The sequence below is a fragment of the Salvelinus alpinus genome, chromosome 2 (genome assembly GCF_045679555.1).
Source record: "Salvelinus alpinus chromosome 2, SLU_Salpinus.1, whole genome shotgun sequence".
In the NCBI taxonomy this organism is placed as follows: domain Eukaryota; kingdom Metazoa; phylum Chordata; class Actinopteri; order Salmoniformes; family Salmonidae; genus Salvelinus; species Salvelinus alpinus.
In genome coordinates, this window is record NC_092087.1 from 115870470 (window position 1) to 115884845 (window position 14376).

At 38.5% G+C, this 14376-nt stretch overlaps 1 protein-coding gene across 1 annotated transcript; it reads left to right on the forward strand.

Annotated features, from left to right (window-relative positions):
• The first annotated feature begins 3673 nt into the window (after positions 1-3673).
• On the forward strand, positions 3674-11329 carry LOC139548488 (zinc finger protein ZFP2-like). Its single transcript, XM_071358188.1, has 2 exons — positions 3674-4347; positions 9608-11329. The coding sequence occupies exons 1-2, from the start codon at positions 3987-3989 to the stop codon at positions 10744-10746; spliced, it is 1500 nt and encodes a 499-aa protein (XP_071214289.1). The 5' UTR covers positions 3674-3986; the 3' UTR covers positions 10747-11329.
• Positions 11330-14376: the final 3047 nt, after the last annotated feature.

Sequence of the window (14376 nt, forward strand, 5' to 3'; positions counted from 1 at the left end):
AAACAATTGATTCATTTATAATAGTAAATTAGGAATTAGTAGGAATGGTTTATTCCACTATACGATCACAATGACTTTGATAGACATTTCAATCGTTTTTTTGTTAGTATATTATAGGGCAGATTTATGTAGAATTGCTGTGGGAGTGCTATTTATATCCCGTCACTACTGATCATTCATCCAGACTGTGTGTGTCCCATCATTGCAGCTTTGGAAATAAATGAACTATCCATCCATTGCTCCTTCCTGTGTTGACTCACTGACTTGAGAGACCAGGAAGGTCACACTAGCTCGATAGGTTGATATCTAGCTCAAGCTTCACCTCATGCTTTTCATTAACTGTGTGGTTGTGTTATCTAGTGGGAACCCGTTAGCACGGTAGGCTCTGGTGCCTTCTTCTTCCATTAGCACGGTGGGCAGAGGAAATCAACCTGCTTGCTCCTTTTTGTTTTGTCAACTTTTCGACGGGGATGTTATGTTTGATACCGGAGGTATGAGGCCTTGAAAGCAGTAAACTTCAAAGCAGTGTGCTGATGCCTGTATCACTTTATCAGCAGCACATCATCAATGACGTCTGAAGATTAATTTAATCGAACAACCACCTGATTGGTTTGGTATTGGGCTGGTTCGACACTGCAGGCGACTGCCAACTGACTGCTCTACAAATCACCTTACATCATAAATAACTACTCATTACTATTGAAGCAGTGTCACTTTATCAGCATTGATCAATGACTTCTGAAGGTTAATTTTCTCCCATCATTCTGTTTGTCTCTGATCTTTTGATCTGCAAACACATTTAGGTTTTGTTAGTTTGGTTCTAAATGGTCTCGGTGCTGGTTGGCTACGCTGGTTAGGCTAATAGCTAGTTGGCTAAATAGCTAACGTTAGCTGGTTAGCTACGCTGGTTAGGCTAATAGCTAGTTGGCTAAATAGCTAACGTTAGCTGGTTGGCTACGCTGGTTAGGCTAATAGCTAGTTGGCTAAATAGCTCATGTTAGCTGGTTGGCTACGCTGGTTAGGCTAATAGCTAGTTGGCTAAATAGCTAACGTTAGCTGGCAGGCTAAGATAACTGCATATAGCTAATGTTAGCTTGCTGGCATAGATAACTGCATATAGCTAATGTTAGCTGGCTGGCTAAGATAACTGCATAAAGCTAACGTTAGCTGGCTGGCTAAGATAACTGCATATGGCTAACGTTAGCTGGCTAAGATAACTGCATATAGCTAATGTTAGCTGGCTGGCTAAGATAACTGCATATGGCTAACGTTAGCTGGCTAAGATAACTGCATATAGCTAATGTTAGCTGGCTGGCGCAGATAACTGCAAAAAGCTAATGTTAGCTGGCTGGCTAAGATAACTGCATATAGCTAACATTAGCTGGCTGGCTAAGATAACTACATGTAGCTAACGTTAGCTGGCTGGCTAAGATAACTGCATATAGCTTATGTTAGCTGGCTGGCTAAGATAACTGCATAAAGCTAACGTTAGCTGGCTGGCTAAGATAACTGCATATGGCTAACGTTAGCTGGCTAAGATAACTGCATATAGCTAATGTTAGCTGGCTGGCTAAGATAACTGCATATGGCTAACGTTAGCTGGCTAAGATAACTGCATATAGCTAACGTTAGCTGGCTGGCTAAGATAACTGCATATAGCTTATGTTAGCTGGCTGGCTAAGATAACTGCATATAGCTTATGTTAGTTGGCTGGCTAAGATAACTGCATATGGCTAATGTTAGCTGGCTGGCTAAGATAACTGCATATAGCTAATGTTAGCTGGCTGGCTAAGATAACTGCATATAGCTAACATTCTTTTATATTTGGTTAGATGGAATTGTGTATTTACAGATCTGTGGTTTACTTAAATCAGTCAAGTCATGAGTGCAAATTATTGGTTTAATTTAAAGTTATACATTTTAAGTTATTTCTGTTGTAGTATACATCATAGGGAATAGGCTGGTCCTCCATACTACATTAACATCATAGGGAATAGAGTTTGAAAACAGCAGGTCTTTATATTATTATAAAATTAAATCATTATATCATCAGGAGTCAGATGTGAAGGAGGAGGTTGATCATCAGGAGTCAGATGTGAAGGAGGAGGTTGATCATCAGTGAACCTCTAGGATTGCGGCTGGGCTGGCGTTTCCACTTCCAGCTTGGTCATATATTTTGGTACATTGAATGTTGATACTGTGAAACTATGTTATATATTTGTACCTTCTGTTTCATGAAGTGATATTACTAAGTACTGCCCCTATATATACAATGCATTCGGAAAGCATTCAGACCCCTTCACCTTTTCCACATTTTGTTACGTTACAGCCTTATTCTAAAATTGATTCAATATTTTTTTCCCTCATCAATCTACACAATACCCAATAATGACATCACAATACCCCATAAGACATCAAATTTCCCCATAATGACATCACAATACCCCATAATGACAAAGCAAAAACAGGTAAATAAATGAAATAATTTGATTTCCTTTAAAAAAACAAGGACATTTCAAAGTGACCCCAAACTTTTGAATGGTAGTGTACATCTACATGATGTATTGTTACACCACGTAGGAGCAGTATAGACCTAGTCTGTTCATTATATACATCTACATGATGTATTGTTGCACCATGTAGGAGCAGTATAGACCTAGTCTGTTCATTATATACATCTACATGATGTAATGTTACACCATGTAGGAGCAGTATAGACTTAGTCTGTTCATTACATACATCTACATGATATATTGTTACACCATGTAGGAGCAGTATAGACCTAGTCTGTTCATTATATACATCTACATGATGTATTGTTACACCATGTAGGAGCAGTATAGACCTAGTCTGTTCATTATATACATCTACATGATGTATTGTTACACCATGTAGGAGCAGTATAGACCTAGTCTGTTCATTATATACATCTATATGATGTAATGTTACACCATGTAGGAGCAGTATAGACCTAGTCTGTTCATTATATACATCTACATGATGTATTGGTACACCATGTAGGAGCAGTATAGACCTAGTCTGTTCATTATATACATCTACATGATGTATTGTTACACCGTGTAGGAGCAGTATAGACCTAGTCTGTTCATTATATACATCTACATGATGTATTGTTACACCATGTAGGAGCAGTATAGACCTAGTCTGTTCATTATATACATCTACATGTATTGTTACACCATGTAGGAGCAGTATAGACCTAGTCTGTTCATTATATACATCTACATGATGTAATGTTACACCATGTAGGAGCAGTATAGACCTAGTCTGTTCATTATATACATCTACATGATGTAATGTTACACCATGTAGGAGCAGTATGGACCTAGTCTGTTCATTATATACACTACATGATGTATTGTTACACCATGTAGGAGCAGTATAGACCAAGTCTGTTCATTATATACATCTACATAATGTATTGTTACACCATGTAGGAGCAGTATAGACCTGCAGTAGCTAGCTGCTAATTTAGATGTAGTATAACTTAATGAAACTGCCTTAAATATGCTGTGGTAAAAAAATAATATTCGCACTAATCAATCAACACATTCCTGTCTATGTATGTCTCAATATAATAGTATTATTTAATTAAATCCATTTAAAATGATCTTTATCTGAAAATAAAATATGATCCTCAACTGCGTTTCCCCTCCAGTCAGCAGACGGCGATGTGCGTCTTTCAGGCGACGCTGCCAGCGTGACGTATAATCTAGTGGACGGTTCTTCATAAACAGCTCGTCAACCACCTCGGTAGCTTGCTAGCCAACATAGCCGAAAGAGTCAAGCTATTTATACGCTTTCGGTGTATATTAGTTACTGTTTTTTAGCCACACTTAGGTCGTATCTAGTTGTTAACCTATTTAATATTACGTTATTTTGTATTAGTCAGCTATAGTAGCTGGCTGGTTAAATTAGCATTAGCCTAGTCGCTATTGATAGCTAGCTAGCTAACATCCCTGAACATGAGCTCACTAAACTTCTCCCCTCTCGTTGAAGAAGAGGAGGTCTGCTGGACGGAGAAAGAAGCTCTGGGGCTGAACATTGTCGTGAAAGAGGAGAAGGAGGAGGAGGATGTCACAGTAAAACAAGAAGTAGAGAGTGAGGCTGTTACCCTGAAAGAAGAAGAGAAAGACGTTTCAGTGAAAGAAGAGGAAGACACGTTCAGAGTGAAAGAGGAGGATGTTACAGTAAAAGAAGAGGAGGAAGGGACAGATGAGGATGTTACAGTGAAAGAAGAGGATGCAGTTTATGGAGTGAAGAAGGAAGGGGAGATTACTGTCACATTGGAAGATGAAGAGGAGATAGGAGATCTGATTAACACCAGTAAGTACCGCCTTACATTCGTTTTTTACTTTCGATATTCAGAGTTGGCTCGTCAATACCTCTTCAACGGAGGGCCCAGGATGATGACTGATATGTCTAGAATCAGACGACGTAGAGAACAAGCTACCCCTTGTTTTCTCCGTTCCGTTTCCAAAAAGTGACTTAACATATATATTTGAGAAGGGTCTATCTGCTGACCGCAGACTGGGGGGCACGGCATGTAGTGATGATTTACTACACACTGTGCCCCCCAATAGTGCCATGTGAGAGTTGGGTTGGCTACACCAAAGATTATGGATATACTGACAAGATGTCTCTCCGCCCTGACAAGGGGAGTTGTTGTACACAAAGCGGCACTGCGGGTTGTCTAGCTCCCGTCTATCCTTTCTTTGGATTGGTGGATTCATCTTATTATTGTAATCTATTGTTTATATTCTATGAGGGTTGTTGTCGTCAACCGCCTGTATTCAATGGAGAGAGATGCTAAGCTACTAGCATGAATATGCACCGCCTGTATTCAATGGAGAGAGATGCTAAGCTACTAGCATGAATATGCAAAGCGATCTGGAGACAACTCCTATAGTGTTTTTATCAAAGTTGTCAGTATGTCACGTGTCCACATAACAACTTAATCATTACGAAACTTCTGTTGGATCAAGTAAACCTCACATAGCAAATAAGCCATTAATTTTGTTGTTGACCAAATTTGACACTTTCCACATTGGGTTGATAATTGTTTCCACTTGGATACAATCTACTGTAACCTACTGGCATGACCTAGAGAGTTACAACCTACTGTAACCTACTGGCATGACCTAGAGAGATACAACCTACTGTAACCTACTGGCATGACCTAGAGAGTTACAACCTACTGTAACCTACTGGCATGACCTAGAGAGTTACAACCTACGGTAACCTACTGGCATGACCTAGAGAGATACAACCTACTGTAACCTACTGGCATGACCTAGAGAGATACAACCTACTGTAACCTACTGGCATGACCTAGAGAGGTACAACCTACTGTAACCTACTGGCATGACCTAGAGAGATACAACCTACTGTAACCTACTGGCATGACCTAGAGAGATACAACCTACTGTAATTCAATTCAATTCAAGGGGCTTTATTGGCATGGGAAACATGTGTTAACATTGCCAAAGCAAGTGAGGTAGCAATACACAAAAGTGAAACAAACAATACAAATTAACAGTAAACATTACACATACAGAAGTTTCAAAACAATAAAGACATTACAAATGTCATATTATATATATATACAGTGTTGTAGCAATGTACGAATGGTTAAAGCACACAGGTTAAAATAAATAGGCATAAATATGGGTTGTATTTACAATGCTGTTTGTTCTTCACTGGTTGCCCTTTTCTTGTGACAACAGGTCACAAATCTTGCTGCTGTGATGGCACACTGTGGAATTTCACCCAGTAGATATGGGAGTTTATCAAAATTGGATTTGTTTTCGAATTCTTTGTGGATCTGTGTAATCTGAGGGAAATATGTGTCTCTAATATGGTCATACATTGGGCAGGAGGTTAGAAAGTGCAGCTCAGTTTCCACCTCATTTTGTGGACAGTGTGCACATAGCCTGTCTTCTCTTAAGAGCTTTGTCTGCCTACGGCGGCCTTTCTCTACTGTAACCTACTGGCATGACCTAGAGAGATACAACCTACTGTAACCTACTGGCATGACCTAGAGAGATACAACCTACTGTAGGCTACTGGCATGACCTAGAGAGATACAACCTACTGTAGCCTACTGGCATGACCTAGAGAGTTACAACCTACTGTAGCCTACTGGCATGACCTAGAGAGATACAACCTACTGTAACCTACTGGCATGACCTAGAGAGATACAATCTACTGTAACCTACTGGCATGACCTAGAGAGATACAACCTACTGTAACCTACTGGCATGACCTAGAGAGATACAGCCCATCTGTAAATAGCCCATCCAACTGCCTACCTCATCCCCATGTTTTTATTTACTTTTTTTTGCTCACACCAGTATTTCTACTTGCACATCATTTGCACATCTATCACTCCAGTGTTAATATGCTAAATTGTAATTACTTTGCTACTATGGCCTATTTATTGCCTTACTTCTGTACTCCATTTGCACACACTGTATATCGATTTTTCTATTGTGTTATTGACTGTACTTTTGTTTATTCCACGTGTAACTCTGTTATTTTTGTCTCACTGCTTTGCTTTATCTTGGCCAGGTCACAGTTGTAAATGAGAACTTGTTCTTAACTGGCCTACCTGGTTAAATAAAGGTTAAGTTAAAAAATTATGAATTGTTCATGACGTCCTCCAGTGATTTTAACTTTTCCTGTTGAAAAGTGATATATAAATACAGTAAAGTATAAACACACTAAAGGGAAACAAATAAATGTTTTGAGCAAAATAGTGTTTTTTTAGACAACTGCAAACTAGAAGGAGTGAGTGATGTCATAGTAAGGCCTTCAAGGAGTTGGCTTGATGGGAAGTCGTGATGTCATCCAATAGGAGACTGATCTTCATGTGAATATTCATTATTCTTTTTAAAATCCTTCCTGTTCTGTCAAGTTGGTTGTTGATCATTGCTAGAAAGCCATTTTCAAGTCTTGCCATAGACTTTCAAGACGATTTAAGTCCAAACTGTAACTAGGCCACTCAGGAACATTCAATGTCATCTTGGTAAGCTCCTCCAGCGTAGATTTGGCCTTGTGGTTTAGGTTATTGTCCTGTTAGTACAGTTTCAGTTTACAGTTTTAGTAGATTTAGAAATTCCAAATCATTTGAGTTTGCTAAATTCAATGGTTCTAACCGAGAGTCACCTTAACTTTATTGACAACACCCAAATAGATACTGTCATTAACGCAGTTCTTCAATAATTACACAATTCTTAATACTGTAGCTGTTTAGTTATAGTCACATGTTCAACTATCATCAGCTGATCCAGGAAATCATTTTCTGAAGGCCAGTCACATGACAAACATCACGACATGCAACAACAATCAAAGTGCTTCTTCATTCATTACTCTGGTAAAGACAGTTATGCCATGCTCCACGTTGGATCCAACATCCCTAACAAATTGATGTTTATAATGTTATTGTCTGCTTGATTTACAGTAAGGTCTCGTTAGTCTGTTGGCACACAGAGATACTTAGCTCATAATGTGTAGAGAACTGTTCCTTGATGGATGGGCTGTTGTACAACACACAGTAGGTCTATGTTGTTAGATGAAGTTATAGGTCCTACAGTAGGTCTATGTTGTTGTTAGGTTAAGTTATGGGTCCTACAGTAGGTCTATGTTGTTGTTAGGTGAAGTTATGGGTCCTACAGTAGGTCTATGTTGTTAGGTGAAGTTATAGGTCCTACAGTAGGTCTATGTTATTGTTAGGTGGAGTTATGGGTCCTACAGTAGGTCTATGTTGTTGTTAGGTGAAGTTATGGGTCCTACAGTAGGTCTATGTTGTTGTTAGGTGAAGTTATGGGTCCTACAGTAGGTCTATGTTATTGTTATGGGTCCTAGAGTAGGTCTATGTTATTGTTAGGTGAAGTTATGGGTCTTACAGTAGGTCTATGTTATTGTTATGGGTCCTACAGTAGGTCTATGTTGTTGTTATGGGTCCTACAGTAGGTCTATGTTGTTGTTAGGTGAAGTTATGGGTCCTACAGTAGGTCTATGTTATTGTTATGGGTCCTACAGTAGGTCTATGTTGTTGTTAGGTGAAGTTATGGGTCCTACAGTAGGTCTATGTTGTTGTTAGGTGAAGATTATGGGTCCTACAGTAGGTCTATGTTGTTGTTAGGTGAAGTTATGGGTCCTACAGTAGGTCTATGTTGTTGTTATGGATCCTAGTACACTATGTATGTCATGCAATAACAACCAGAGTGCTTCTTCGTTCATTACAGGTTTATTTGTTGTTAGGTGAAGTTATGGACCAATTTGGCAAATAGTGTACAAACCCTCATTGTCAGGCTGATGGAAAAGCTAGCCAAAGAGCATTTTACTGGTTGAAGTGTTTTTTAAGTACAAAGCGGTTGATTTGCGATGATCACACAAACATTATATTAAGCAGGACATTCAAACGAGCCTTACAATTATAATCCAAAGTAGTGTGAAATGCACTCATAAGCAACCTGGAAATGGAGGATACTCCCCTGAGTTTTCCCCTATTCACATACAGAATACACTGTGAAAAACTAAAATCTTTGCTCACCATTTTTGCTCCAGGCAGATATACTACATCCAGAACTAGTGGTTTCCTCATTAGAAGATATACTACATCCATAAATAGTGGTTTCCTCATTACCAGATATACTACATCCATAACTAGTGGTTTCCTCATTACCAGATATACTACATCCATAACTGGTGGTTTCCTCATTACCAGATATACTACATCAATAACTAGTGGTTTCCTCATTACCAGATATACTACATCCATAACTAGTGGTTTCCTCATTACCAGATATACTACATCCATAACTAGTGGTTTCCTCATTAGCAGATATACTACATCCATAACTAGTGGTTTCCTCATTACCAGATATACTACGTCCATAACTAGTGGTTTCCTCATTACCAGATATACTACATCCATAACTAGTGGTTTCCTCATTACCAGATATACTACATCCATAACTAGTGGTTTCCTCATTACCAGATATACTACATCCATAACTAGTGGTTTCCTCATTACCAGATATACTACATCCATAACTGGTGGTTTCCTCATTACCAGATATACTACATCCATAACTAGTGGTTTCCTCATTACCAGATACACTACATCCATAACTAGTGGTTTCCTCATTACCAGATATACTACATCCATAACTAGTGGTTTCCTCATTACCAGATATACTACATCCATTACTATCGGTTTCCTCATTAGCAGGGAGGTGTTTCTGCAATCAAATTGTGTGCGCATCGACCTCGTGCCACAATTTTAGCAACACAGAAAGGGGCCTATATTGGAGACCAAAAGTCGTCTGGCACACTGCTTAGAGTATCAACAACATGAATAACTTATTTCTAGTCTACAATCTTAGATGTTACTACTAATGTGACATTTTTGACAAAATATGACTTGTTGCTCATTTTAAATCAATTGTCAAATAATTTTAACATTCATTACAGACATCAATTGTTGTACAACATCATGGCTATGCTGTTGGCATCACCTTTTACAGTGAATTGCTGTTGTGGGCCTTTAATCATCTCTATGACTTTGTTGTTCACATAGGAGAGAGACGGGACTATCGTGGATCCTCTGGGAATCCTCAACAACCTTATGATGCTGACGAGGCAGAGAAGAGTCTCTCCACATCAGAACTCCTTCAGACACACCAGCAGAGACCCACAGGGAAGAAATCTCATTGCTGCTCTGACTGTGGGAAAGGTTGCAAATCTTCATCAGAACTTAAAATACACAAGCGAGTACACACAGGAGAGAAACCTTATAGCTGTGATCAATGTGGGAAGAGTTTTGGTAGATCTGGCCAGCTGACATCACACCAGAGAATACACACAGGAGAGAAACCTTATAGCTGTGATCAATGTGGGAAGAGATGTACTACATCAAGCAATCTGACTTCACACCAGAGAACACACACAGGAGAGAAACCTTATAGCTGTGGTCAATGTGGGAAGAGTTTTTTTCAATCTTGCTCTCTGACTGTACACCAGAGAACACACACACAACACACAGGAGAGAAACCTTTTAGCTGTGGTCAATGTGGGAAGAGTTTTGGTAGATCTGGCCAGCTGACATCACACCAGAGAATACACACAGGAGAGAAACCTTATATCTGTGCTCAATGTGGGAATAGTTTTACTACATCAAGCAATCTGACTTCACACCAGAGAACCCACACAGGAGAGAAACCTCATAGTTGTGATCAATGTGGGAAGAGTTTTACGAAATCAAGCAATCTGACTTCACACCAGAGAACACACACAGGAGAGAAATCTTATAGCTGTGATCAATGTGGGATGAGTTTTACTATATCTAGCTCTCTGACTTCACACCAGAGAACACACACAGGAGAGAAACCTTATAGCTGTGATCAATGTGGGAAGAGTTTCACTACATCAAGCCATCTGATTCGACACCAGAGAACACACACAGGAGAGAAACCTTATAGCTGTGGTCAATGTGGGAAGAGTTTTACTACATCAAGCCATCTGACTACACACCAGAGAACACACACAGGAGATAAATCTTATAGTTGTAATCAATGTGGGAAGAGTTTTCCTACATCTAGCCAGCTGACTTCACACCAGAGAACACACACAGGAGAGAAACCTCATAGCTGTGATCAATGTGACAAGAGATACTCTGATAAAAGATCTCTGATCAAACATCAGAAAATACATACATGAAGTTGTTTCATGATATCAATGAAATAATGTCACAATGTAGAATGTTTTAACATTGTAGATGGAGTATTTTAATGATATCACAATGTAGAATGTTTTAACATTGTAGTAGGAGTATTTTAATGATGTCACAATGTAGAATGTTTTAACATTGTAGTAGGAGTATTTTAATGATATCACAATGTAGAATGTTTTAACATTGTAGTAGGAGTATTTTAATGATATCACAATGTAGAATGTTTTAACATTGTAGTAGGAGTATTTTAATGATGTTCTACCTTATCCTTATCGTTTGCCCTTTTCAATTGATTGCAGCATGATATGGATATTAGCCTCAGGGGAAATCTAGGCTCTGAATTGAAAGAGTATTATTTAACAAAAAGTGACTAACAAAAAAAGAGCTGTGTTACACTTACTGCGTTGGTGACCCACTTTAATCAAAATGCAGCACTTCAAAATGTAGCCAGCTGTTTTCTACAAGTTGAAAAAGCTGCTTGTTTAAAAAAATACATGTAATATGATAATTGTTGCAGATGTTTGTGTATATACACACATGAAAGCAGTATAATAAATTGGTCTATAATAAATGTTATTAACAATCTGACATCACTCCAGTATTTCTTGACAACATTCAAATGCTAATTGTCTTTATTCCACTACTGAAGAAGCATGACTCAAAAGTAATCATAATTATTTATGCAACCAGCTGACCGTTTTTGTGTATAATTTTATTGACAATGTTGCCCTGCTTTTCGGGGGGCTCGTTCCAAGGGGACGAGAGTTCTAGAAGCTAGTTAGGTTTAGGATTCTATTGAAAGAAAAAGGCTTTAAAAAATAATACGATTGTGTATTATTATTTAGAAATACGTGTTTTTTTCTTGTTTTTAATTGTTGACAGCCAGTAGACACTATGTTTATATTGTATAAGCATTGTAGTTGATTATGTGAAATGGAAGTTGTTTTCTGTTGGGGGTGAGCAAACTTGTCCAACAAAAATATAGGATATATTTGTTGTCTTAAAGGGGAAGGTGTTACAGGCTTTGGTTTTTCCATTTATGTTTTGAGGTTGGACTTTAGCACGTATAGCTCGTTAGCACGTAGGACGCACTGATTGGTGGTCCAGGTTCTATTTAAGAGTGTCTGGCCCAGTGCTCCAGTTGTCTTGATAGATGTGGAGAGTCAACACCTTTAGTTGCTCCACTTTTTTGGTTTGCTTCCTGTCTTTAAGTTTGGTGTGGGTTTTTCTTTTGTTTGCCTCTTCTTGGGCAGATTTAGTGGGTTAGTGGGTCTTTTAGGTCCCAGTTGTTGTTTTTTTATTTATTTTTTTATTTTATTTTTTTTAATCTTTATTTTAACAGGGAAAACAGACTGAGACCTGGATCTCTTTTACGGCTGTGCCCTGTGTAAACATGTTGACATGTACAGTTTTAGACATACAGACAAGAACATTTCAAAACATACACAATTCAACAGAAACAATCACAGACAACATCATATTGATCCTCCATAAACATTTTAAAATGGGCAAGGGACACCAGAGTGTCTAACTTAAGTTGGATCTGCAGTTTGTTCCATAAATAAGGTGCAAAGGAACTGAAGGCAGTCCTACCCAACTCTGTGGAGACCGCAGGAGTCTCTAATGTAATCCACATCTGTGATCTGGTTTTAAAATTAGTACATCTTGTGGAAATTAATGATGATATATATGGAGGTAGTTTAAAAAAAAGTGCTTTATAAATAAACAAGAGAGCATGTTGCTCTCGCCTCACAGATAGAGAGACCCAACCCACATGTTGATATAGGATACAGTGATGAGTTCTGTAACTATCACCCGTGATAAACCTGAGTGCACAATGGTAAATAGCATCCAGTGGTTTTAATGTGTTTGCCGATGCATGCATATAGATAATATCACCATAATCTAAAACGGACATAAAAGTAGCCTGCACAATTTTTTTCCTATTTACAGAGGACAGACAAGCCCTGTTTCTGTAAAGGAATCCTATCTTGAATTTGAGCTTTTTTCCCAATTCAGTAACATGTTTTTTTAAAAGAAAGCCTATCATCTAACCATACCCCTAAGTATTTATATGCAGAGACCTTATTAATTTGAGTACCATCCAAGCTAGTGATTACAAACGTGTTTCTAACTGAGAGTTTAGACCTAGAAAAAAACATGACATTTGTTTTCTTAGCGTTTAAAACAAGTTTAAGCTGTAAAAGAGACCCCTGTAGTATCCTAAAATCAGACTCCAACTGCATTAAAGCTTGGTCCGCTGTTGGAGCAATAGAGTACATCACTGTGTCATCTGCATATAAATGGAATTTACAATATCTGACATCATCACCAATGTTGTTTATATAAAGTGAGAACAATAGTGGGCCAATTATTGAACCCTGAGGGACCCCTTTAAGTAACTGTAAGGGGTCAGACTTGACCCCATCGACCATGACGGCTTGAGTTCTATCTTTAAGATAGTCATAAAACCATCGGCAGGCATCAGTGCCCAGTCCTATAGATGACAGCTTACTCAAAAGGATAGCATGGTCTACAGTGTCAAAAGCTTTTGACAAATCTACAAACAACGCAGCACAGTGCTTTCTATCGTCTAAGGCATTTGCAATATCATTTACAACAAGCATAGTGGCCGATGTGGTACTGTGTTTAGATCTAAAACCAGATTGATTGGTACTAAGAATACTGTTAGCAGAAAGAAAAGATTGTAACTGTTTGTTGACTATAGATTCTAGAATCTTTACCAGACAAGGGAGCCTAGAGATGGGTCGATAGTTATCCAAATCACTACCGTCACCTCCCTTATGTAATGGCAGAACAAAAGCTGCTTTCCACACCTTAGGGATATTTCCTGTGCTTAGTGTTAGATTAAAAATGTGTGTTACTGAACCAGCAAAAATAGGTGCAGCACACTTAAGTAAGTACGGGTCTAAATTGTCAGCGCCTAAGGATTTCTTAGTATCAATGGCACACAGGGCAATTAGAACCTCTGCTTCAGTTATTTTCTGGAAACTAAAAACAGGGTTACCATTTTTCAGAGTAACGGTTGCAAAGCAAGACGAAGAATCAACTAACTGGCCAGTACCACAAAGTCCACTTTTCCTTTCAAATAAAAAACCAGCAGAGATGAAATGCTTATTAAAAGCATCACAAATATCATTTTTTTCAGTTAGAATACAGAAGTCTGAGGTAATTTGCTTAGGAAGAGAAACAGCAGAATTCCCCCGTTTCAGTGAATTAACAGTTTTCCAGAATTTTGCAGGATCTCCTGCAGAATCTGTCATAGCATTAAGGAAGTAATTTGATTTTGCCTTTTTGACAGCTGCAGTACATTTATTTCTCAATTGCCTAAAAAACAGCCAATCAGCTGGAGTACCTGTTTTCCTCGCCAAGGCCCAGGCCCGATTCTTTTGCAGGAAAAGACCTGACAATTCAGGAGAGAACCAAGAACTGGTTCGGTTTCTTACTCTGTGATTCTTAAGCGGGGCATGTTTATCAGACATAGAGGTAACAATAGAAGAGAAAAAAGCAAGGGCTAAAACCGGGTCCAGAAAGCAGCAAGTAGATAAAAGCTCAGAGTGATATAAGTCAAGGATAAAAGCTTGCTGTGAGAAATG

Coding starts and splice junctions, on each gene's coding strand:
- LOC139548488 (XM_071358188.1), top strand. CDS start 3,987: ATGAGCTCACTAAACTTCTCCCCTCTCGTTGAAGAAGAGGAGGTCTGC. Junction 4,348..9,607: donor AGGAGATCTGATTAACACCA/GTAAGTACCGCC, acceptor TTGTTCACATAG/GAGAGAGACGGGACTATCGT.